Source organism: Eretmochelys imbricata, chromosome 2 (assembly GCF_965152235.1).
Source record: "Eretmochelys imbricata isolate rEreImb1 chromosome 2, rEreImb1.hap1, whole genome shotgun sequence".
Classification (NCBI taxonomy): domain Eukaryota; kingdom Metazoa; phylum Chordata; order Testudines; family Cheloniidae; genus Eretmochelys; species Eretmochelys imbricata.
The window spans coordinates 203336409-203358205 of record NC_135573.1 but is presented as its reverse complement, the minus strand read 5'-3'; the positions used below and the strand labels follow the sequence as shown (position 1 = coordinate 203358205).

The window sequence follows — 21797 nt, the reverse complement described above, 5'->3', positions numbered from 1 at the left end:
CCTTTGCAGAAAGTCTTCCTGAAGTCTATCACAAATTCAAATAGTAATTTTACTGTAAATCATCAAGGACACATTCAGGGGCATATGTGCCTTGGCAGTGTGTTGTTATTGTTGTTAAAGTTATGTCCTTCTCTTAGGAAATTCCTTGGTTTCCTAGGAAGAAACTAAACCTGAAATGGAGAAATCACTCTTTTAATCTCAAGGTGTGATCATATCAGATCCCATTGCCTAAATAGGGTTAAGATAGGTCAGGCAGGTGCTCTAAGAACTTCTCCCCTCCCACCCAGTTCCTCGGAGATCATTCTGAACAAATACCCTCAATGACTGTTGGGGCACTAACAGACTAGACTGTTGGGGTGGAGATGTCATCTTTCAGTTAAGAAGAGGTGAATTTCTCATAGCATTGTTTCCTACATTAAGGATTTACTTCTAAGCCCAGTTCCTTGGCTGCAGCTGAAGAGCTGAGTGAAATTTGGGGTGGTATGTGAAGGCTGCTTTCAGAAATCTTTGGGCTCCGCCAATTTTGGTCTGTCTCGGCTAAAGGTTGCTTTAACTTGTGCCAGCTGCCAACAGCCCCAAGGGGCTCGTATGGCAGCAGATTGCCAGGGTGCACGGATGATTTAGTTGGGGATTGGTCCTGCTTCGAGCAGGGGGTTGGACTAGATGACCTCCTGAGGCCCCTTTCAACCCTGATATTCTATGATTCTGTGATGGGGGTGCCAGCTCTGACCCTTACAATGTCAGCCAGAAGGGGGTATGACATGATAGAAGTCACTGCACTGGCTCTATACCAGAGAATCTTGCTTCTATGCTGGCTATTCTGGCTTTAGGGCTGCTCTGTGCTGGATGTGTAGTGTAAAGCGGACACAGTTTAAAGGAGAATCTGGCCCGTTTAAATTTAAACATGGATAACTACAGTATTCTGCCTACCTAAATTCTCCTATGGTTTCTACCGGATACAGTATTCTATTGGATATAGTATTCTTCATTTCCTGTCCAGTTTTGTAGCATCACCGATGCCATTATAACAGCTGCCAAGCAGGTCTTGTTATATACACACTGGGTCAGATTCTGGTGTCATTTACAGTTTTAAAAGGGAATTATAGTCACTGAATTACTCTGCACTGACACGGCCATGACAGCTGAGTTAGTGCAGATGTAATGCGGGTATAACTGAGAACAGAATCTGTCCCAATATGTTTATTACAGAAGCTGCCAGTGGTGACGGTTTTACAGCAGCTCATCTTTTTTAACAAAAGGTCTCCCTCTAATTTAGGGTTTCACATACCAGTAAAACTTCCAAAACAGTCCTCTGCTTTTGTGCTGAAGAGGTCTACGCTTTCTCTCTGCCTAAATTATTTTGCAAAATTTGAGCAAAATGACGTCAACAGTTTGAGTTAGTAGAGTGTAAATGATACATTTTTCTCAGTGTAACTAAATCTGAAGACATGTTTTCAACAGGCCTACAGTAAAACAGCTGAAGCTGAAATCTGACAAGTACATAATCCACACCCTGTTTGAACTTGTGGAAAAACAAAAAAAAAACAAAAAAAAATGTTCTAAGCAACTGAAAATATTACTCTGAGCGCACTCAATAGCAGAGTTTAACGAAGTTCTGTCCCCGCCGGACATCACTCAACACTGCTCTTTGACCAGCCAGGCATGCACAGGGGTCGCTGCTCAGACATATTACATGATGGAAATTTAACATTTTTTTGGTATTTAACACAAAATAAGCCAGGAAAACTAGCTTTAAATCAGAGACAGAAGAAGATAAGGTGTTTAAAAAAAATCATAAATCCCACAATTTTAGAGGCTATTTACCATATTGGTGGCGTTCTACAACATTCAACAAATATTTAGCTTTCATTTTTTAAAATGATTTTTTAAAAGATTTCCTTCCAAGCTGATGTATCCTCCACAAAGTAAACTCACACATAGGTGCTCCATTAACCCAGGTTCGCAGAAAATTTGCAAGTCAAAATGAAATGAGCAATGAAGATTAGAACTCAGGTCTACCATACCCCATTTGCTTCACTGAGGTGTGAACTTCAAGAACCAATTGGAACCATTTAAACCATTAATAAAGCAGAAGCAATTGTTTTATATCAAACTAGAAAATTAAATGCAAAAGCATGAGTTGATACTACATTTGGATTGCATAAATAAAATAAAGGAAAATGCAAATTCTAATATTTGGGCTGTCTTGTATGTATTTTGTATTTTATATTCCTGTGTAACTGGTTAAAAGTGTAGCCGAATATATTAGTGGTCATATTTTAAAGTTTACATTATAAAACATGCAGCTGAAATAATGTTACTTATAGAACCTCAACTTCTGAATTTTTTACCTTGCTTTTGACTGCATCTTTAATGCCAAAGGTGCAGCATAAAAGTTTTATTGGAGTGAATTTGGGATGGCTGCATTACTTACATGTGAAAAAATACTCTATGCTCATGAATGGGAAGAGAGGCAGATCTGTGGAATGAAGGCTGAGTCTGCAGGTAGCTGAAGGAGTCAGCTTTTCCTCCTTAGACACCTCAATTCTCTTCTCTATTCTTTCACACCTGTATTACCCTCTTGAATATAAAGTGTTTTCACATGTATGCTAAGGAATTTTAGATTCCAGCTTGCGCCATTCATGCATACTCTCTAAGTTACACAAACAACAATGAGCTCTTTGAAATCTTCTTTGACTGGGGTTACTGATCTAGTGGATAAAGGGAAGCTGTAGATGTGGTATATCTTCATTTTAATAACGCTTTTCACATAGTCCCATGTAACATTCTCATAACCACACTAGAAAAATGTGGTCTAGGTTAAATTACTGTAAGGTGGGTCGCACAGCTAGTTGAAAGGTTGTACTAAAATAATAGTTATCAGTGGTTTGCTGTCAAACTGAGAGGGTGCATATAAGAGGGGCCATGCAGGGGTCAGTCCTGGGTCCAATACTATTCAATATTTTCATTAATGACTTAGCTAATGGAGTGGAGAGTATGCTTTTAAAATCCGAAGATGACATTAGACTGGGAGGGGTTGCAAGCACTTTTGAATTCGAATCCAGTCCTCCAAGCAACTTTGACAAATTAGAGAATCAGCCTGAAATCAACACGATGAAATTCAATAAAGACAAGTGCAAAGTACTTCACATAGGAAGGAAAAACCAAACACAACCACGCACTGAGTTCCCATTTTGGGAATAACTGGCTAGACTGAATAACAGCTGAAAAGGTTCTGGGGGGATTACAAGTGGATCACAAAGTAAATATGCCCCAGCAATGTGATGCAGCTGTGAAAAAGGCTAATATTCTGGGATGTATTAACAGGAGTGTCCTATGTAAGACACAAGAAGAATTATCCCACCCTACTCAGTTCTGGTGAGCCCTCAGCTGGAGTTCTGTGTCCAATTCTGAGCACCATACTTCAAGAAAGATGTGGACAAATTGGAGAGAGTTCAGGGAAGAGCAACAAAAATGATGATAGGTTTAGAAAACCTGACCTATGAGGAAAGGTTAAAAAAAACTGGGCATGTTCAGTCTTAAGAAAAGATGACTGAGGGAAAACCTAATAACAGTCTTTAAATATGTGAAGGGCTGTTATAAAGACGACAGTGATCAATTGTTCTCCATGCCCACTAAGGGTAGGACAAGAAGTAATGTGCTTAGTCTACAGCAAGGGAGATTTAGGTTAGATACTAGGAGAAACTTTCTAACTATAAAGACAGTTAGGCTTTGGAATAGGCTTTTCAGTGAGGTTGTGGAATCCCCATCACTGGGGGTGCTTAAGAACAAGTTGGACAAACATCTGCCAGGGATAATCTCGGTTGACTTGGTTCTGCCACAACACAGGGCTCTGGATATGATGATCTCTAGAAGTCCCTTCCAGGCCTACATTTCATGACTCTAATTCTATGAATCTGCAGGAGGAGACAAATGCCTTCTTTAAACCAGGCCTTTTTCAGAAGATATCAGATGTCAGTGCATCAAACAATTAGATACCCGATATACTGGGTTGTAGCAAGAATCAATTAGCAATTATTTCTAATACCTATCCCGTGAAGTGAGGAGAGGTGCCTTGTTCACAAAACTAAAGTGTCTGTCCCATGCTTCTCCACTTGGAAAAGGTATGTGTGGAAAGGAGTAGGTACCATGCTTAAGTGGACTCCTCTGATCCTGCATCCTCTACACCTGTCCCGTATATTCTATTTCACTATTTTTCTCAGCTGCTCTATTTGGATGAAGAAAGGTAAATGCCCCTCTTCTGGAAGACCTGAATGATCTTATCCACTGATCAAGCAAAATGCTCAGGGTACAAGACATTTTCTTCTGGAGATAAGCTTTCCATGATCATGAACACATGTGACTATTGTCTGGGAGGAATTTGATATGGCAACAGGTTATCTTCTAGAGGGGTATCCCAGAATCAATGAATCCACAGGTGTACCTTGCATGGACCTATGTAATCTCATTGCTTTTTTTAAATTGTGGTTTCTTTTGGAATTCCACCCACGCATCTGTGGGAATCACTGTAACTGAGAGAGTGATCCTAGCATCTTTGCAGGAAAAAAGGTGGTGTGCCTTGCTTGTGATTACTGTGGTTTAGCTGGAGATTCTCAAAAAAAGGGTCCAGAAGAAAAAAAATCTTCTGTTGCCTCATTGTGTTCCTTTTTCCTGACTTCTGTTCAGATCCTTTAAATATTGTTAAGTGTATTCCTGTATTTTTCCCTTCGTACCCAATAATTGGAAAGCAATGGGAGCTTCGTCCTTCAAACACTTCCCAAGTGCTTTTTATTTGCTGACGGTCTGAGCCAGACAGGGACTGTGAAATGTTGGGCTGCCTGAAAGAACCGAAAATGGATTCATCGGGGGACTCCTCTCATATCACTGCTCAAGGGTTTCCTCTGCCCATCTCTCTGAGACCTATTTATTAACCTGCTGAAGATGATCTTACCCCTTGGAGGAGAACTAACATGGGATCCACACGATGACCTGAAATCTGAGTGTAAGTGCCTGGACCCAAAAGGAAAGACTTTTGTTAAAGACTGCTGTGACCCACAGGAGAAGCTGCTGTCCACTGTGAAAACCATTGTTGCATGTTGTTTTCTGTGTGGTCCCACTGCTTGGTTGCTGAGCTTGAAGGAACAATGACTAGGCCCCATAAAGAATAAACAGCTGACTTACCCTTTTAAGGATCAGAAATCCTTATGACATTGGCTTGCTCTGCTGAAGCCTGAGCAGCAGCAGCACCACCATCTTCCCACTGCCTGTGTGCAGCTGGAAGGGGAGCAGAAGCATTGTAAGTACTATGGTCAGCAGCAGTGGCTGCTAAGATGAAACTAAAGGTCCCAGCAGCTGAAACTACTTTTCTCATGAAGCTGCTCCAAGAGATGGAATTCACACCACAAGAAGGTGGAGTCCACTCAGATAGTAGGAGCAGCTCCCTTTTATCCATGGCTGCTGGACTACAGGGACAGCCTGCCATACCCTGCCACTTAGCTGAGATACGGGACTGGAGGAGGGATCCAGTGTGATCCTTTCCTCGGCTGGGGTGAATTGGAGTGGCTCTGTAACACTTAAAGGAAAGAAAGTACTATACCTTGTAGGAAAGGAGGGAAAATAATGGGCAGAATTTTACTTCTATTTCAGGAGTGAGTGAGGTTCTGTGGCCTACAATGATCACAATGGTCCCTTCTGATCTTAAAGTCTATGAGTTTATAGTTTTGACCTAGGCACTCTGGCTAAAATTTTCAAACATGCTGGCCTAAGCGACTTAGGCTCCTAAGCCCCATTTTCATAAGTGGCCTTGGCATCTGGGAGCTCAAAACTTATTAAAAGTCAATGGGACTGTGTTTCTGTGTCACTTAGGTGCTTTGGGGAAAAAAATGTTACCCTCTTTGCCTTTTCTGCACCACTGGGATTGCAGAATAGCAGGAAACTGCAACGTCTCAGAGAGGATTATTTCTCTGAAATCCAGTCCAAATGATGTAATTAGGAGCCAAAACAGAGAAGAGTAAGAATATTTTGTTCTGGTAAGTAATTCTGGCGTTTATTGAATAAGAATTTAGTACTATTCTGAAGAGGACGCGATCTGGCTGTTGTAGTTCTGGAAGGGGAGCTGAAAGGGAGACTCTTCAACGAACAGAGCTTAGCTGCTATGCCAGCAGCTCCCAGGTCTGCTGCTGACTCCAGATCCACAACATAATGGAATACCTGAAGTAAAATATATGGACATCAATATGCTAAAGAATGTGGTTGAGCCTACCCAAACACACTATGAAATAAATAACAGTTCTATTCAGATAGATCAAAAGGAGAAAGAGGAAGGGAGAGTCGAAATCTTACTAAGTCACATCAGATACCTATCGTAGGATACGGAACATAACATTGTACCCAAAAATAGGACCATTCTATGATCCCGTTGATTTACATGAATACATGTCCTACGAAGTCTACTAGCTACAACAAGAAGCCCTTATACAGTATAATATTCAAACAAGGTAGGAATTCATATTGGACACCAGGCATTAAAATCAGTGGAAATATAGGAGATGGAAATTAGTAACATCAGCAATATGGGAAAAGCTTGAGCATTAGGACTGCAGGTGCCAAGATCAACCAGATAAACACTGTTATCTATAATTACTTCATTTTTAGCTTAAATCACAGGTAATGAAGGAACTCATACTATCTAAAAGGCAATTAGGAACTGTACACGGCTCTTTTGCTTCCTGTATCTGGAAATATTTTAAACTTATTTTTATTTAAAGATTTCTTTTCATAATGAAACAAAACAGTTTAATCCTTAAAACAATATTCAGATAACAAACGCTACACACAGTATTGTAGCCCAGGAGAGGATATTATAACACTGCTGTTGGGGCTCAAGTATTTACACTTAGATTCCAGATCATGGTCTATATCCCAGGCTGGTTCCCTGCTCTGGGCCAGTGGAGAGAAAAAAAAGGATCCCCAGCAGAATGACCCCAAACAAATGGGTTAAAAGTACATTTAAGCAATGCTGTTACTGTCAGAAAAAATATGTGAAGTAGCACAATGTACCAGGGCCCAGTAAACCTGATTCGTCATTTTTATTCAGTTTACTTATTTAAAATGTTTTTATTTAAATGTGTTGAGACCCCAGATCAACCTCCACAAGCACCCAATGAAGCAACAAGTTATTGATGCTATATGCTGTCAGACTAAATGATTTCCCTAATTATTGTGCCTTATGCTCTGCAATTTGAGGTCATTATTGATGAGAAAATCTGAATATCTAAATGTAATATTTACATTTAAATGAAAGCAACAGCTCTTGTCAAACATACAGCTTCTGCATGCATCCAAGAAACACACAGAATTTGTTTTATTTATGACAGCATAAAATGGCATTTTAAAAAGGGGAAGTAGCAGAAAGCAATGTTATGAAAGTACAGGCAGTTTACTGCCCAAAAATGGGAAAATAAAAAGAATGGTATTTTTGAGGACCACTCAACAAGTATGTAGAGCAAAACAAACCTGAAACAAAGAGGGTCTATTCACCCCCAAGCACCACCTTCCCCATCTGGACTAGTGACTGTTTTTGTTTGGAAAATACAATTACTTTCCTGCTCTGTCCAGAACTTCCACACAGATATAGCATGCGGAGAAAATCTTGGGTCCACTATGAACTCTCATTATTGCTCATATAATGGCAATATTGCTGCAAGATCCAAGATTCAAAGCCAGATTTTCCAAAGAACTCAGATCTCATTTATTTATCTAAGGTACTTATATGATCCCCATTTAGGCACTTAAAGTGCTAAGCTCTCAGAAAATCCCATTGCTCTGAGAAAGAGCTGCGGAGACCATGAGAGAAGAGAGGGGAATGGCACATAGGGCCCTAGTTCCTGCCTGGAAGAGAGACAGATACTCTTTATAACTGGGGTAGGAGAGAAAGCAAGTGAGGACCTTGGAGGCAATAACTCTGAGAATTCCAATTACTAGTAAGAAAGTTGTACTTTTCACCATCATGACATTGCATTGACAGTTCTCCTCATTTAAGTAACAACCACAAGTCAACTGCCAGAATACAGCTGAGTGCTTTATTTTGTGTATACGCTTTTCTACAAAAATCATTGTGGTACCAGAACTCTTCATAAACATCAGTATATTAAGCTTATGGTACAGAAATGTCCTCATTTTTACAGATGGGAAAACTGTGGCAAAGGGAAACAGAGCAATCTGTCCAAGGTCAGGCAGGAAGTCTGTGGGTGGTACTATGTTTCAAGCTATATTTAACTGTTCCGCAAATCTTAGATAACATGACAAAAGAAGACAGAAGCAATAATGACCAAATAAGCTCCAGGGAGGATGCTGTCTCTTCTCCTGTCAAGATATAAGCTCACTTCTACTAAAGCCTTTTCAATCACCTAGTCAGGACAGGGAAACAAATCAACTGATAAGCCCAGCAACCTGCCATAATGGATCAGACCTGTAGTTTATCTAGTATCCTATGACAGTGGCCAACACCAGATGCTTCAGAGGAACCTGCAGCAGACAGATGTGGGTAATTTGCTACCCTCATCCCAAACAGGTCTCATTCTGATCTCTAATAGTTAATAGTTGGCTTTAGCTCTGAAGCATGAGGTTTAATATCCCTTCCAAAATGTGTTAGCATTAACTATAAGAACTTTGGAAGTCTTGTTAGCTATATATATGTCCAATCTCCTTTTAAATCTTCTGAAGGTCTTGGCCTCAGTGACATGTGGCAATGAGATAGGGATGTGGCAGTGAGTTGCACAGCCTAATTACACAATGTGTAAAAATAAATTTTTAATTTGCCACCTTTTGATTTAATTGAATGCCCCCTTCTTCTTGTGTTATTAGACAAAGAGAACAGAAGCTCCTGATCTACTTTCTCTATATCATTCATTATTTAATATGCTTTTATCATGACCCCTCTTATTCATCTCCTTTCTAAGGCAAATAATCAGAACTTTTTCCGATCTGTTATGAGGGGTTTTTCCATGCCCCATATCAATCAAATCACGTTGCCCTTCTCTGAACTCCCGGCAATATCCTTTTTGAGACTGGGGTGACAGTACTATGCTGATATTCCAGATGAGGCCACGCCACTGATTTCTATAATGCATTATAATATTTTCTGTTTTGCTCTTCATTCCATTCCTTGTACATCCTAACATCTTGTTTGTTTTTTTATTGTTTTTTCTTTTCTTTTTTTTTTACTGCAGTTGCACATTGAGTAGAGGTGTTCATTGAGCTGTCTACAATGATGCTCAAATAGCAGTATCCACTCAGGAAAGTTATTTAGAACCTTGTAAGGTATACAAGTAGATTGATTTTTTTCCTCTTCGCATTTATAATAATTGAACTTCACTGTGTTGCCCATTAACCTGGGTTGGTTAGGTTCCTCTGAAGTTACTCAGTCCTTACTGGTCCTCACTAAAGTTACTCAGTCCTTACTGGTCCTCACTAACCTAAATAACTTTGTCATATCTGTAAATTTTGCTATCTCACTGCTCACTCCCCTTTCCAGATCATTAATATAACTGACAGCATTGAAACTAGTAGGGACCTTGAGAAACGTTTTGTCAAGAAGAAAATTTACTCCTAATCTGTTTTCTGCCTTCCAGCCAGTTTTTGATCCACGACAATACTTTGCCTCTAACCTCATGACTACTTAACTAAAGAAGTCTCTGTTATTGGATTTTGTCAAATGCATTTGAAAGGAAAAGTTATATCAACTGGTTCTCCTTTATCCACTAATTTATTGACACACAAAGAATTTCAAGTGATTAGAGAGAGACTATTTTGATTGACATAAAACGTGCTGACTAGACATTATCATAGTATGCTGTTCCAGGGGATTACATTTTTTTTTTCAACCAACTTGCAATTTACAGATATAAGGCTTACCTGTCTAATTCCCCAGATCACCCTTAGAACCCTTTGTAAATAAAGGTACCATCTTTGCTACCCTCCAGTTCTCTGGAACAGAAGTTATTTTAATAACCTGTGTGAGGCCACCACCTGGAGGACCTTGCACACTTTTTATTAGCATTGCAGAGTCACTTTTTTTTAAATTGGTGAGTCCTCCAGGTACCATGTACTAATTCTCCTAAGTTAATATTCAGGCAACAAAGGGACTAGATAAAATGAATAATTCTGCTAAATAGGTCTAACATTACATTTGTCGTTTCCCACTTCTTGTATTTACATCTACTAACAAACTATTAGCCAGGCCCTGAGTAATTCCCTTATGTCCCCTTGTTATACCAATACAAACACCTGCTTTTCAAGACAGTCTAAAATTGTTGCGTTTTGTAGATGCTAATAATGAAAGTTAAAAGTTACAGCTCTGACAATCATCAAGCTAGAAAGAGAGTCACACAGGAAGGGTGGAGGTGCAACTGCCCTGATAGAGGGTACCAACATTTCTGTATTTCTCTTTGTTGATACCTACCTCACTAGAGATAGTCAGCATTGGTATAACTAGGGCACAGAAGAATCATCAGGAAAAAGTTATCTGATATCAGAGAGATCTCATAACAAGAGTTTTTAAAGCAGTGTTTACCCACATTTACAATTTCAAAACATTTATGCAAATGACTGTATGATGACATGCAGGGTAACTCAGTCAATCACAACTTGTTTTAGTTCATGAGCATATTGCAGTCTTATTGGTTAGAAAGACATATCAAAAATGTCCTCTCTCTCTGCAAATCTATTCATTTTGACATCATTATCATGTCCACATGACTTAGAATATTTGTTTCATGAAATTGCTATTTTTTCCCTATTAGTTCAGATTGGTTTTATTCAGCAGGTTAAATTAGAGGCACTCTTATGATGCAGAGATGATGCTCATTGCTCTTCAGAATTATTTCAGGTTTACAATATTTTTGGAAAATTTTCTGTTCAAACTTTTTGGACTAAAACTAATCAGTCCTCAGCTCTTTTATATACCTTACATATAACTTCAGCATTGTCATTTCTTTAGCAAAATGAAATTACTAATCATATTTACTTTCAGAAGAGTCTATATGAAAACTAAGTTATCTTGGGTAAACTACAGTAGTTCTGTTGCAACTTGTAACACAGTACTCCTCCATTTAAAATCCTACTGGCTGCAATGACATCTAGTGCTGAGAAAGGAATTGATCATCTGCAGGCTCCCTTACTGCTAAAGTCAGCCAACAACTCACTCATGGTTCTGCAACAGATGCTCTTGCTTTTAGGTCACTAAGAACCTTATGGACTAGTTTTCCTCTCCAAGGAGCAAAAGCCAGTATGATTAAGATCTGAAAATGTGCAACTCAACACCAAGAAGAATGTAGTGCCATTTATCTGTCAATTTTAGTCACATTGGCACAAAGATGATTTGAGCTTTGAGTTTTAAAAGAATCCCGATACTGCACTACTTAGACCTCCTGTGCTTAAGAACTTTTAATAAATATTTTAATTCATGCTCTTTTTAGTAATGAGCAGTTGTCAGACTGGGTAGGATATGGGGGATTTATAAAAAGTTTTTAACACCCAAGACAATGACATTAATGCACAGGGTTTGTTTATTTATTTATTTAAAGATTATTAAAAGGACTGGTGGTGCTTAATATAAATTAGAACATAATTTTTTTAAAAATCCTGCAAATAGGACCAGACTGACCCCATTTATGCTATGCAGCTTATTTACAGTTTTTGTTCTTCATCAAAACCCTTTCATTAAACTGTGTTTTGGAAGATGTTTATCAGTTAAATGCATTTTCTGTTTCCTCCTCTTACCACAGGTGTCTCCTCCTTCAGATTTCAGAACAAACAGTAATTCTATTATTGTGGTTTTCAATTTTGCTGGGGTTTAGGAACATTTTACCAACCAGTGCAATGTTTTTCACTCACAAAGTACATTTAACCACTGTGGTTACTGTGTGCATACAGTAGATCAACAACTGGAATATATTTTGCTAATTAAGAAAAAGTCATTTGTATCTGTGATTACCAAAGGACCTCTTTGCAGTATGTTCTACGGTTTATCTAAATCATACCTGTATATCTAGCGGTACCATTTATATCTAAAAATCATTAGTAAGTTATATTGTTTCCAACCAATCTTATACCAGATTCATTACACTGTATGCGTGTGTCAAACTGGGTGCTATTTCCTTGGTCACCCTTTTCAGTGGACTGTCTGCTACAATTTTAGGCAAAAGGTGTATTGATATCTACTGCATTTTATTTCTATATTGAGACATTCATCATAGTATTTAGCTTCAGCTTGATCCTTGTAAGGACAAAGTTATCTGTTCCACCCTTGGATGTTGTTTGTGTATTTATCACCATCTCTTACTAAGGTGAGGCTGGTGCAAAGAGATGGGAATTGAAGTGCTTGCTAAACAAAGGAAGACCTGAATTCATTTGAATTCTTGTGTCAGACTTCCACAGCTGAGCACCTTTCTTATTTACCGATGTTATATGAGCACTTAGGGTATGTCTACATTGCAATGAGACACCCGCAGCTGGCCCAGCCCAGCTAACTGGGGCTAAGGGGCTGTTTGAGGTGTAGATGTTTGGGGGTTGGCTGCAGCCCAAGCTCTGGGACCCTCTCACCTTGCAGAGTCCTAGAGCCTAGTCTCTAGCCTGAACCTGAACGTCTAGACCACAATTAAACAGCCCCTTAGCTCGAGCCCCACAAATCTGAGTCAGCTGGCACAGGCCATCTGTGGGTTTTTAATTGTACTGTAGACATAGCAATAGAGATCTCACCCAGACACTTTTCACCAAGGATGCCTTATTGATGGCTTTCTTATGTGTACAAATAGTTTCAACCAATGTCCCTGAAAAGTGCTGAACTGGTGTTTCATGAACAGATCCGTTTCACTGAAGTGTCTGAAATCAGAGTGGGAGAGGAAACCGACCCTTAATGGAAAAAATAGTGTAATAATTTAATTAATATGGGGAAATGAAAGATAGGGTAAGGAATTCCCTTTGCCCGATGTTTACACGCCAACCATTACATTCTTCTTATGGAATCAACAGTTTCCATGTTTTGATCAGCTCTTTTTTGGACCAGAAAACTAAAATCAAAGATAGACCCTGATTCAATATGATCAGATACTAGGGGCTCATTTACTGGGCGCATACAGTGAACAACTGAATAATTCATGAAGAACACAGTCTCACAATACTATGACACCTGTACACCCTGTACTTTTCCTGTAAGAAAAAATAAAAATGCTAAAAATGCTTTCTGGGGATGTGAGGAAGGCAATGCCAGTTCTTGGTTTTTCTCCTTTTACCATCAAACTCTCAAGAAGCCCTTGTGGATAAAGATGATTTTGGCACCCAACTCTTTCATAGGCTCTGATCTCCAGTTGAGAACTTCTCAAGCATGTTAGTTTGCACTCACCCTCCTATTTCTAACCACTTACCCATGTCTTGTACACAAAAGGGCAACTAGAGTGGAGGCCTGCACTACCTTCTCTGCTTCCCAGAAAATAAAGACCAGCTCCACTACTTAGGAAGAACAGAAAGTACCTGCCATGAGTGCATGCTAAAGTAGTTAGAACCACACAGTAGTGTTGAGACAAGATGCCTCAGTTGAGGCTTCTTCCTTCTTGGTTCAAAAAGGTGGAAATTGCTCTAGTGGAGTCGCCTGGAAGAGATTTGTACAGAGGAGATCAGCTGTGGAATAAAGAATCTGGATTTTAAAAAGTGACAAGACATATCCACATGAGAAAAAGAAGCCATATTCTTGCCTTCAGATGGTTTAAAAGAAATCAGTGAAGACAACCAAGGAGGATTGTGAGGATGGGAGAGAGCTGCACTCAACATAACAAGAAAGGAAAGGAATTTCTGAAATGATTTAGAGAAGAATGCAAATCTTCAAAGCTCTCTGCATTGACAGGAAATGTCAGAGGCCCTTTTAGGGACTCCTGGTATTCAGAGAAAAATCCCATAAGGAGAGAATCAGTACGGGTCCAGAGGATTACCTTCCCCTCACAGAAAATCAAAACTGGAGTGCCCACACATGGAGATGAAGTGACAGAAACCAAACAGGCCACCTCCACTAAGAGAAGGTTAAAGGCTATCAAATGTAATGGTTCAAAAGGGTCAGAACAGAGAACTGCAAGTAGAGATTGAAGTTGTACAGACAAAATAAAATCTTAATTGGGAGGCCTTGTGGACAGCAGGGAACCAAACTGAGAAGTCATCTATTTCAGGTTTCTTGGTAAGGTGAAAGCTTTGTGGGGTTGGGATAGCCTGACTCTTCGATCTTGGAAACAGAAGGGTAGACAAGGAAGCCAAGCTCTGAAAGGAACTTCCTTGTAGAAAGACAGGAGTCCAGCCTTCTGCTCTAATTTTTAGTGTCTGAGCTATGTGAAAAAACATAGGAACAATCTCTTGGTGTTTTTTATGGAGGACATAGAAGGCAGGAGGAGAAAAGGGGCAACTGTAGGGGCATAGGGCTCCAGATCTTCCTCCATTTTCCTCTTCTCTGGGAGATCTTTGGCCACATGAGAAAAAGGAGCCACATTCTTGCCTACGGGTGGTTTTAAAAAAATCAGTGAAGACAACCAAGGATGATTGTGAGGATGGGAGAAAGCTGCTTCTTAGCAGGGAAAGACAAGAGGTACACAAGATGGAAGCACTGTGCAAACTATACTTATGACAGACAGCTGGAGAAATGGAAACACAGCTTATCTCTCTTGCTTCCTTTCTTTGGTGTGTACTCCATAGGAATTCTAGTAGCTGGCTGGAGCACAGGAAAAACACTCAGCCAGCAGGACCAACCTGCAGGGAGAAAGGAAACAACTGAGAAGCAGAGCCTGTCAAAAAGAGGAAGAATGTGGGCCAACATCTTTTCATACCCAGATCATCTCTCTGCCTGAATAATATCAGAAAGAGGGACAAGATGGGTGAGGTAATATCTTTTATTAGTTAGAGAGACAAGCTTTAGATGTTTTAGCTGTGTCAGTCCCAAGATATTAGAGAGACATGGTGGGGGACGTAATATCGTTGAACCAACTTCCAATAAAAGATATTACCTCACCAACCTTGTCTCTCTAATATCCTGGGACTGACACAGATACAAAAACACTGCATATAGCAGAAAGAAGAGCACATAGTGTCTGCACATCCCAGAACTTTGAATGATCAAATGTTGCCATGGAAATTAGTCCCCACTAGAAGAAAAGGTTTGTTGGGACATATTGGGAATCTAGAAATTACAGTCATGTACGATTCAAAAATTTATTCAGAAATTATTTACGCATATTGGTCATAAGTCTCAGAATCATAAAATTAGTTAATCAACAGAAAAAGTATGAAAAGTGAGTTTTTTCAGTCCACAGCTTTATTATTAGCAGTACTAATGTACGAAAACACCTTTGAAGAAAATAAGTGTCCTTGAGATGTTAGAATCTATACAGCCAAAATGAGTATGTGCATCTATAGCTCTCCCTAAAAGTAACAATTAGATCATTAAAATAAATTTAGAAAAATAGCCTGTAAAATAAAAAGTTAAAAAATACTCACCTTCATTTTATTTCATAGGTCACTGTTATATCATCTATAAGATAATTAAAAATATGCAAGCAGCTGGTACTGCGGCTAAACAGATTAATGTAATAGTCTGTAGTCACATGCGCTGGCAAGGGGTTCACCTCTTTGGCGAGGAGGGGGTCAGCTGCCCTTGGGAAGTAGAGAAAGACAATATTTCTACTTTCCAGTGGCACAGTATTACAGATAGTGAGGTTAGAGTCCAGCTTGATTTATTGGCCAAGTGAACAATTTGCACACCTAGCAAAGACTTCCATTGTGATGGTATAACACTACAGCAGTGTGAAGATCAAACACACATTTCATGGAAATAGCAAGTTCTTCCAAACTAATCAAATTCAGGTTTTATTAATGATAAAAGCACTCAAATACTAAAAAACCCACAAACAATCCACACGGTTTAAATTTTACCATTGGTGAACTTCAAACTTTCAATGATATCTTAAAAAAATAGACTACTTAACCACATCTTACTCTACTAAAGCTTCTTTTCAAGCAACACACAGAATTATCTGAATCAGAAGCTGAAGATCAACTTACAAATTCTCTGCTACCTAACCAGGACGTATCCATAACTTCCCAGAATATTTAGAAATGTCCCAGTCACACATGCTTCCCGTTTCCACTGCTTAATGAGCTAGGAGAAAACACCCACTTATCTAAATTTAAGGAGAATTAACTACAGGGATTGCTGCAAGGTCCATCCATTTACATAGGTTTTTGTTTTTATTTTGCCTGAGAGGTTTAAAGATCTTTTTTGGGTGGAGATTTTGAATGCTTTAGTTAACATTGGCTAAGTTTGTTAATAGTTATTTTTGTTATTAATTTTGATATTTTGTATTTGTTCAGAGAATCTCATTAGCACATTGTATAAATAAATCTGAAAGACTCTGATGATTAGCATGGCTTTAACCTACTGCTCAAGAATCAGATTTCGTTATGCAGACATATAATTTAAACTGTATTTGTACCAAAACTATGGCTTTTTCCAATCACGGATGGTTCTCAAATGTTAATTTAATAGTGGAATTGGCTCTTTGTTTACATAAAGTCTGAAATGACACTTCTACCACTTTTATCTATTATCTAAGTTATCAACTAACACAGGAAGCAGCACTTGAATTTTTCTTCCTATTAGCTTTTTCTGATTTCAAGTACAAACATCCTCAAACATTTATTCAAACAAGATTCAAAGTTCTGATGACAATGCTAACAAAAAAGTTAACTTAGTATTCCATTTACCTTAAATGGTATTTCTAGTGTTTATTACTAATTGAGATGTAATAGTGTCATGATTGCAGATGATAAATCAAAATTAGATATTACCAAACAAATTGTAATTCTCTTGTGAATTATAATTTAAGTTGTATTAGGCTCCCATGTGATCAGTATGTTCAGTGACTTCGCAGAAGATCACAAAGATGATCCTGGTGAATTCAATATTGTATTAGCACATAATTGAGCTTAAGTGACACACTTAGAGGTGAAAGACTTTGGTACCACCACTTGAAAAACATACTTCATGGACATGTGAGCCTTTTGTTGTTGAAATGTTTAACTAGCTTGGCTCCCTCCAACAAGATATGCTTCACAAATCAACCTAGTTTTTCACAGCATACACTAATTCATCAGAAAAGAGATATCAAATCAATCTATTGAAAAAGCATACTTCAGTTTAAGTTGTATAATATTCTTAAATAATCTCAGACTGCTCTTTGGCTTTAAGTAGGTGATGATTCCCATTCTAGTCAAACAAAAATATTTTTAAAATAGCAAACAAATACCTACCTGTAAGAAATAAATGTTCCATCAGAGTCTAAGGTATAATGTGGTCTTCCATTCTCATGGGATCCTCCTAAAAAACAAAAATGAAAGAAGCAGACCTTAGTCATAAGACAAGGATACACTGATATTGAACGTAGCAATGTAGGGCACAAGGGCATATGTAAGTGATCTTAATCTATGTGGCAATGTGTTTCACGGCTAAGAAATAGACAACCTTACCTGGATAGGTCTCATCCTTCCATCTTGAAGAATGTTATTGATTAACTAGAGAAGACCTCAAGTCTCAAGCTTCAGTTCTGGATATGAATTTTCCCAAACCTCAAAAGTGTTTGTATCTGGGGTTTTGAGTTCGTTTAACAACTAGAGACAAGCCTAAGTGAATAAGATGTTTTTAAAAGATAACGTCTAATAAAAATGGATGAAAAAGAAATATGTTTTCCTATCTGAAGTCAATTTATATATTGTGAAATGTTTTAACTAAATGAATAGTAAAATGAAGTCTTCTTTCCACAGAAGGCGGCCAGGGCAGTTCAAGTTTCCCTCACATTGGCTCAGTAACATGCCTCTAAGCAAGACAGACTACTTACAAAGGGGAGAGGGTGGTCCACCATCAATACCCCTGAATCCTTGGCCTTTTCCCATCAAGACTGAGTTATGATGCTTCTTCAAATAAAACACATGTCCAAGAGGTAAGGCCATATGGCTCAGTGAATAGAATTCCACACGAGGACTTGGATTCTACTCCTGCTCTGCCACCTAGCTGCTGTGTGACCTTAGGAAAGTTACTTCACTTCCCTTTGCCTCAGTTTTTTCATCTGTAACAGAGGCATAATGATACCAGCTGGCTTTGTAAAGCGCTCTGAGAGCTCGGAATGAAAAGCACTATCCAAGAGCTAGGCACTATTATTACTAACTCATTTCATATAAGCCAATGACAACTCACATGAAAACTATTTTTCAGTAACTCCTGCCCTAGGATAAAATAAAATCGATAACCAAGGCATCAAAGATGGTCTTTCTGAACAATCCAGTCCCTCATCACTCGACATGCTGGCATTTTATTTAAGAGTCAAAATGTGGTACTGTACAAGGCTAGTTGTTGAAAAGAAATGGGATCTGATCCTAAACAGCTACTACTACACCAGTACAGAATTCTGGAATAAAGAGTTGCTGCCCCTTTGATACTTTCCTACCTACCGAAGAAAGACCTGTGAACTCTTTAGTGCTCATGTCTTTGGAAAGTATATTTAATACAAAAGAAACTGCTCTACATATATATTGTAAAGTCATAACCATTTCCTTAAACCTTGCACTAAGTAGGGAAGGGTTTTGAGGCTGTCAGTTTCAGAATCAGAGATAAAAGTGATTTCACTTAGGAAATCAGATCGTGCATTCCCCAGTTGCAAAAGCTGCTTACCCATGCCAGAATGAAGACACATCTTCCTGCTGACAAGTTTGCACTCTGCTTAAAATTTTATTTTTAATTGAAGATGAATTTTTGTTAATAAACATCTTTATTTTGAGCTGTAAACCAATTCTAAGTTTAGTTTATATAAAACACTTGTTTATTACTATTAACAATGCAGTGTTTTATGCTTAGAGACAAGGAGAATGTAACAGACAAGTATCTGCTTACATTATAAGTCTGTAAATTCCTATAGCATGACTTTCAAATACCACGTTATATTCAGTTTTAGCATATTTAAAGCTTAATAATTTAATGATTTATACAATTTTAATTTGTACTTTCAAACCACTCTGAACAATCTGAGGTGCCACTGGAGATCATAACAGTGGTCCTGGTTAAGTCAAATAATAATTATAGAGCTTTCACTTTAAAGAGGAGATTATTTTTAATTATTGAGTGAAGTACTTGAGGTACCATACTTATATAATTACGCTACTCATTAAATGGTTATTGAAAGCTGAAATGTAATTTTAGTGACAGCTACCTATTTTTCGTTGTACATTTTATAGATGACAGATAAGTCAAGAATACTAGTTTACTCAAAATTCCTGGCAGCTGTACTTGAGCTTTCAGGTATAGAACAATTAAGCTGTGCTTATTTTGAAACTTTTTTTTAAACGTATCTTACAGATTATTTTGCTATATAGAGAAACAAAAAAAAATTCCGTTCCCAGAGATGAGAGAGAAAATAGTGATAAACAGATATTTTTCTTCTGTTTAATGTCAGCAAATTCTGGTTCTACAATGTACTTTCTTTTCAAGCCATATCCCTGAAAAAAACAGAACACATCTGCAAGGCAGTATCAGCTATTTTATTAGAAGACTGTTTTGTTTAACAAAATGAACACCCAGCGACAACACAAATATGGAAGACTGATTTTAGTCAAAATGTGTTTGCTGTATAATGCAAACAAAAAAATTACTTAACAGATTGCAGATCTTGAGTATAAAGGGGTAATCAGCATACAATAAGCATTATACTATGCATTAAAACTATATATAATGCCACAAAAGACTCGTTTGCTTCTTTGTAACACTAAGGTTCACAACTCTTCAAACATCAAACCCCATCAGATTATTTTACTCCATAGGTATATATTCAATATCAAATTGAGTCACATAAAATTATTCTAATAATTAAGGGACCCTGACACCTGACAGCATAGAGGTTTTGGCCTCATAAAATATTAACCCATTGACTCATCCTCAGTATTTTCATCCCTTCCACATGATGCTTCAAATTCAACTTATTCCTCCATTTTTCCAAAGGCCATTATCTTGTACAAATTAATCTTTTCTTTTTCACAATGAAAACTAAACAGAAGAGTAAATTTGTTTCATTAACAATATTAAAGCTAAGATTTCTGAGTTCGCTGCATAGGGAAAAAGCAATAAAGTTTTGAAGAGGGAAAAACTGCTTTGTTCCTTCAATCCCCTAGTTGAAATTAATTATAGCAAATGTTTATGAAAACATCTGTTCCATGCAGTTATAAATTCTTAATTTTAGCATGGGCGATTCTAGGCTTCTCTATTATTTTGAAAGAAGAGTCTAAAAATTGAAAGGTTTACAAAAGAACAGGCAATCTGATTATCTACAGTACGATATATGTAGTTTGCAATGTCCTGAGGATCCCTGCGGCAAAGAAAAACACCACAAAATACAAAAAGACTAGCTAAGACAGACACAAATCAGAAAAATCTTCAACTGGTCTAACTTGACAGAAGGTGAAAAAATAAAAGTAAAACCAGACCTGAGGAACACCAAATTAAGTCTGCACTACGTAACCTAAGTCTATACAAAGTAAAATGTAGTAGGTATATTGATTTCCATCTTATGCATTTAATAAAGGAGTAAGAACAGAGTACACTTGACATTACCTATTTGTGTCAACAGAGGATGCTAGAGAGTTTAAGATGATTCAGTAGCTGCTCCACTTCTGAAGCTCAATTGTTAGTACAAGATCTTAGGCTCCGAACGCTCTCTTGGACTTTTTACATAACACCCTTGCAACTACAGTGTTAAATTCAATTTACACCAAATAAGCTTTTAAAATGATTAAATAGAGCAAGCTTGAAGCAGTGTACAGAAACTGAAAATAATGCCTTCAGCTAAAGAATTAAGTGCACTGCACTTCTGATATTTATAAAATAATTATTAGGCCAGAAAGTTGAAGAACATTTCACTCTGAGAAAGCTGAAGTTGTCTGAAATAAAAATGATGCAACTTTCTGACGAGCATATTAGAGCAATCTTTTAAATTCAAACCTTTTCCCCCCTTGCTTCTGAAGCAATTTAGGATCATTGACGGATGCATACTTTGCATGCATGCATTCCTTTGTAAAGATATTTTGGTAGCATTTTAAATATTAATATTGTGCCAAAACAATCTTTATATTTTGCCATAAATGAAAAAAAGATAATATTCTGGTAACGAGATGCATGTGAACAGTTAAAAATTGTGCACCATGCTCACTAAAGGTAACTCTTGCACTAGATGAAATGTGTAATTTGTTAATCTTGCAAATTAACAAAAATGAAATTACCCTGAACATGGATCTAGCTTTTGTACATTCCTAGAGAGAGAGAGATTTTCCTTATATATATTTGAGTTTTCAGCAAAGAGGACACTGGAGCAAGATATTCTACAGTACCCACGCATAGACTAGTTTTGCATCAGTGGAGGATGGTGACATCTGAAAGTGGGTAGGCAAAACTGACACATAAAGGTGCAGAATGAGAGCCTGTTTATAGCAGTAGGGAAAGATAGCATATCTGGTGAACAATATGGTAGGAAATTCTATCCTGAGAAGCCTCCACTGTTTTGCAGTTATAAAAGAAAACATTTTGTACGGGCAAGAATAACTGGGATTGCAAAAATCCCAAGTAAATATAATCCTGATCTCTCTTTTGGATTACTACTTTGCTAGACTAAACTGGCATTTTGCAATGATGTATACATTCAAAATCATGGCAAATGTAGGTGCATAAT

The 21797-nt window shown here is 37.9% G+C and overlaps 1 protein-coding gene across 1 annotated transcript in view; it reads right to left on the bottom strand.

Annotated features, from left to right (window-relative positions):
- TBC1D5 (TBC1 domain family member 5) overlaps positions 1–21797 on the bottom strand; it is a 480265-nt gene that overhangs the window by 218998 nt on the left and 239470 nt on the right. Inside the window, exon 5 of the mRNA XM_077811294.1 lies at positions 17344–17410. Within this exon, the coding sequence (XP_077667420.1) occupies positions 17344–17410 (67 nt within the window). The remainder of the gene's footprint in view (positions 1–17343; positions 17411–21797) is intronic.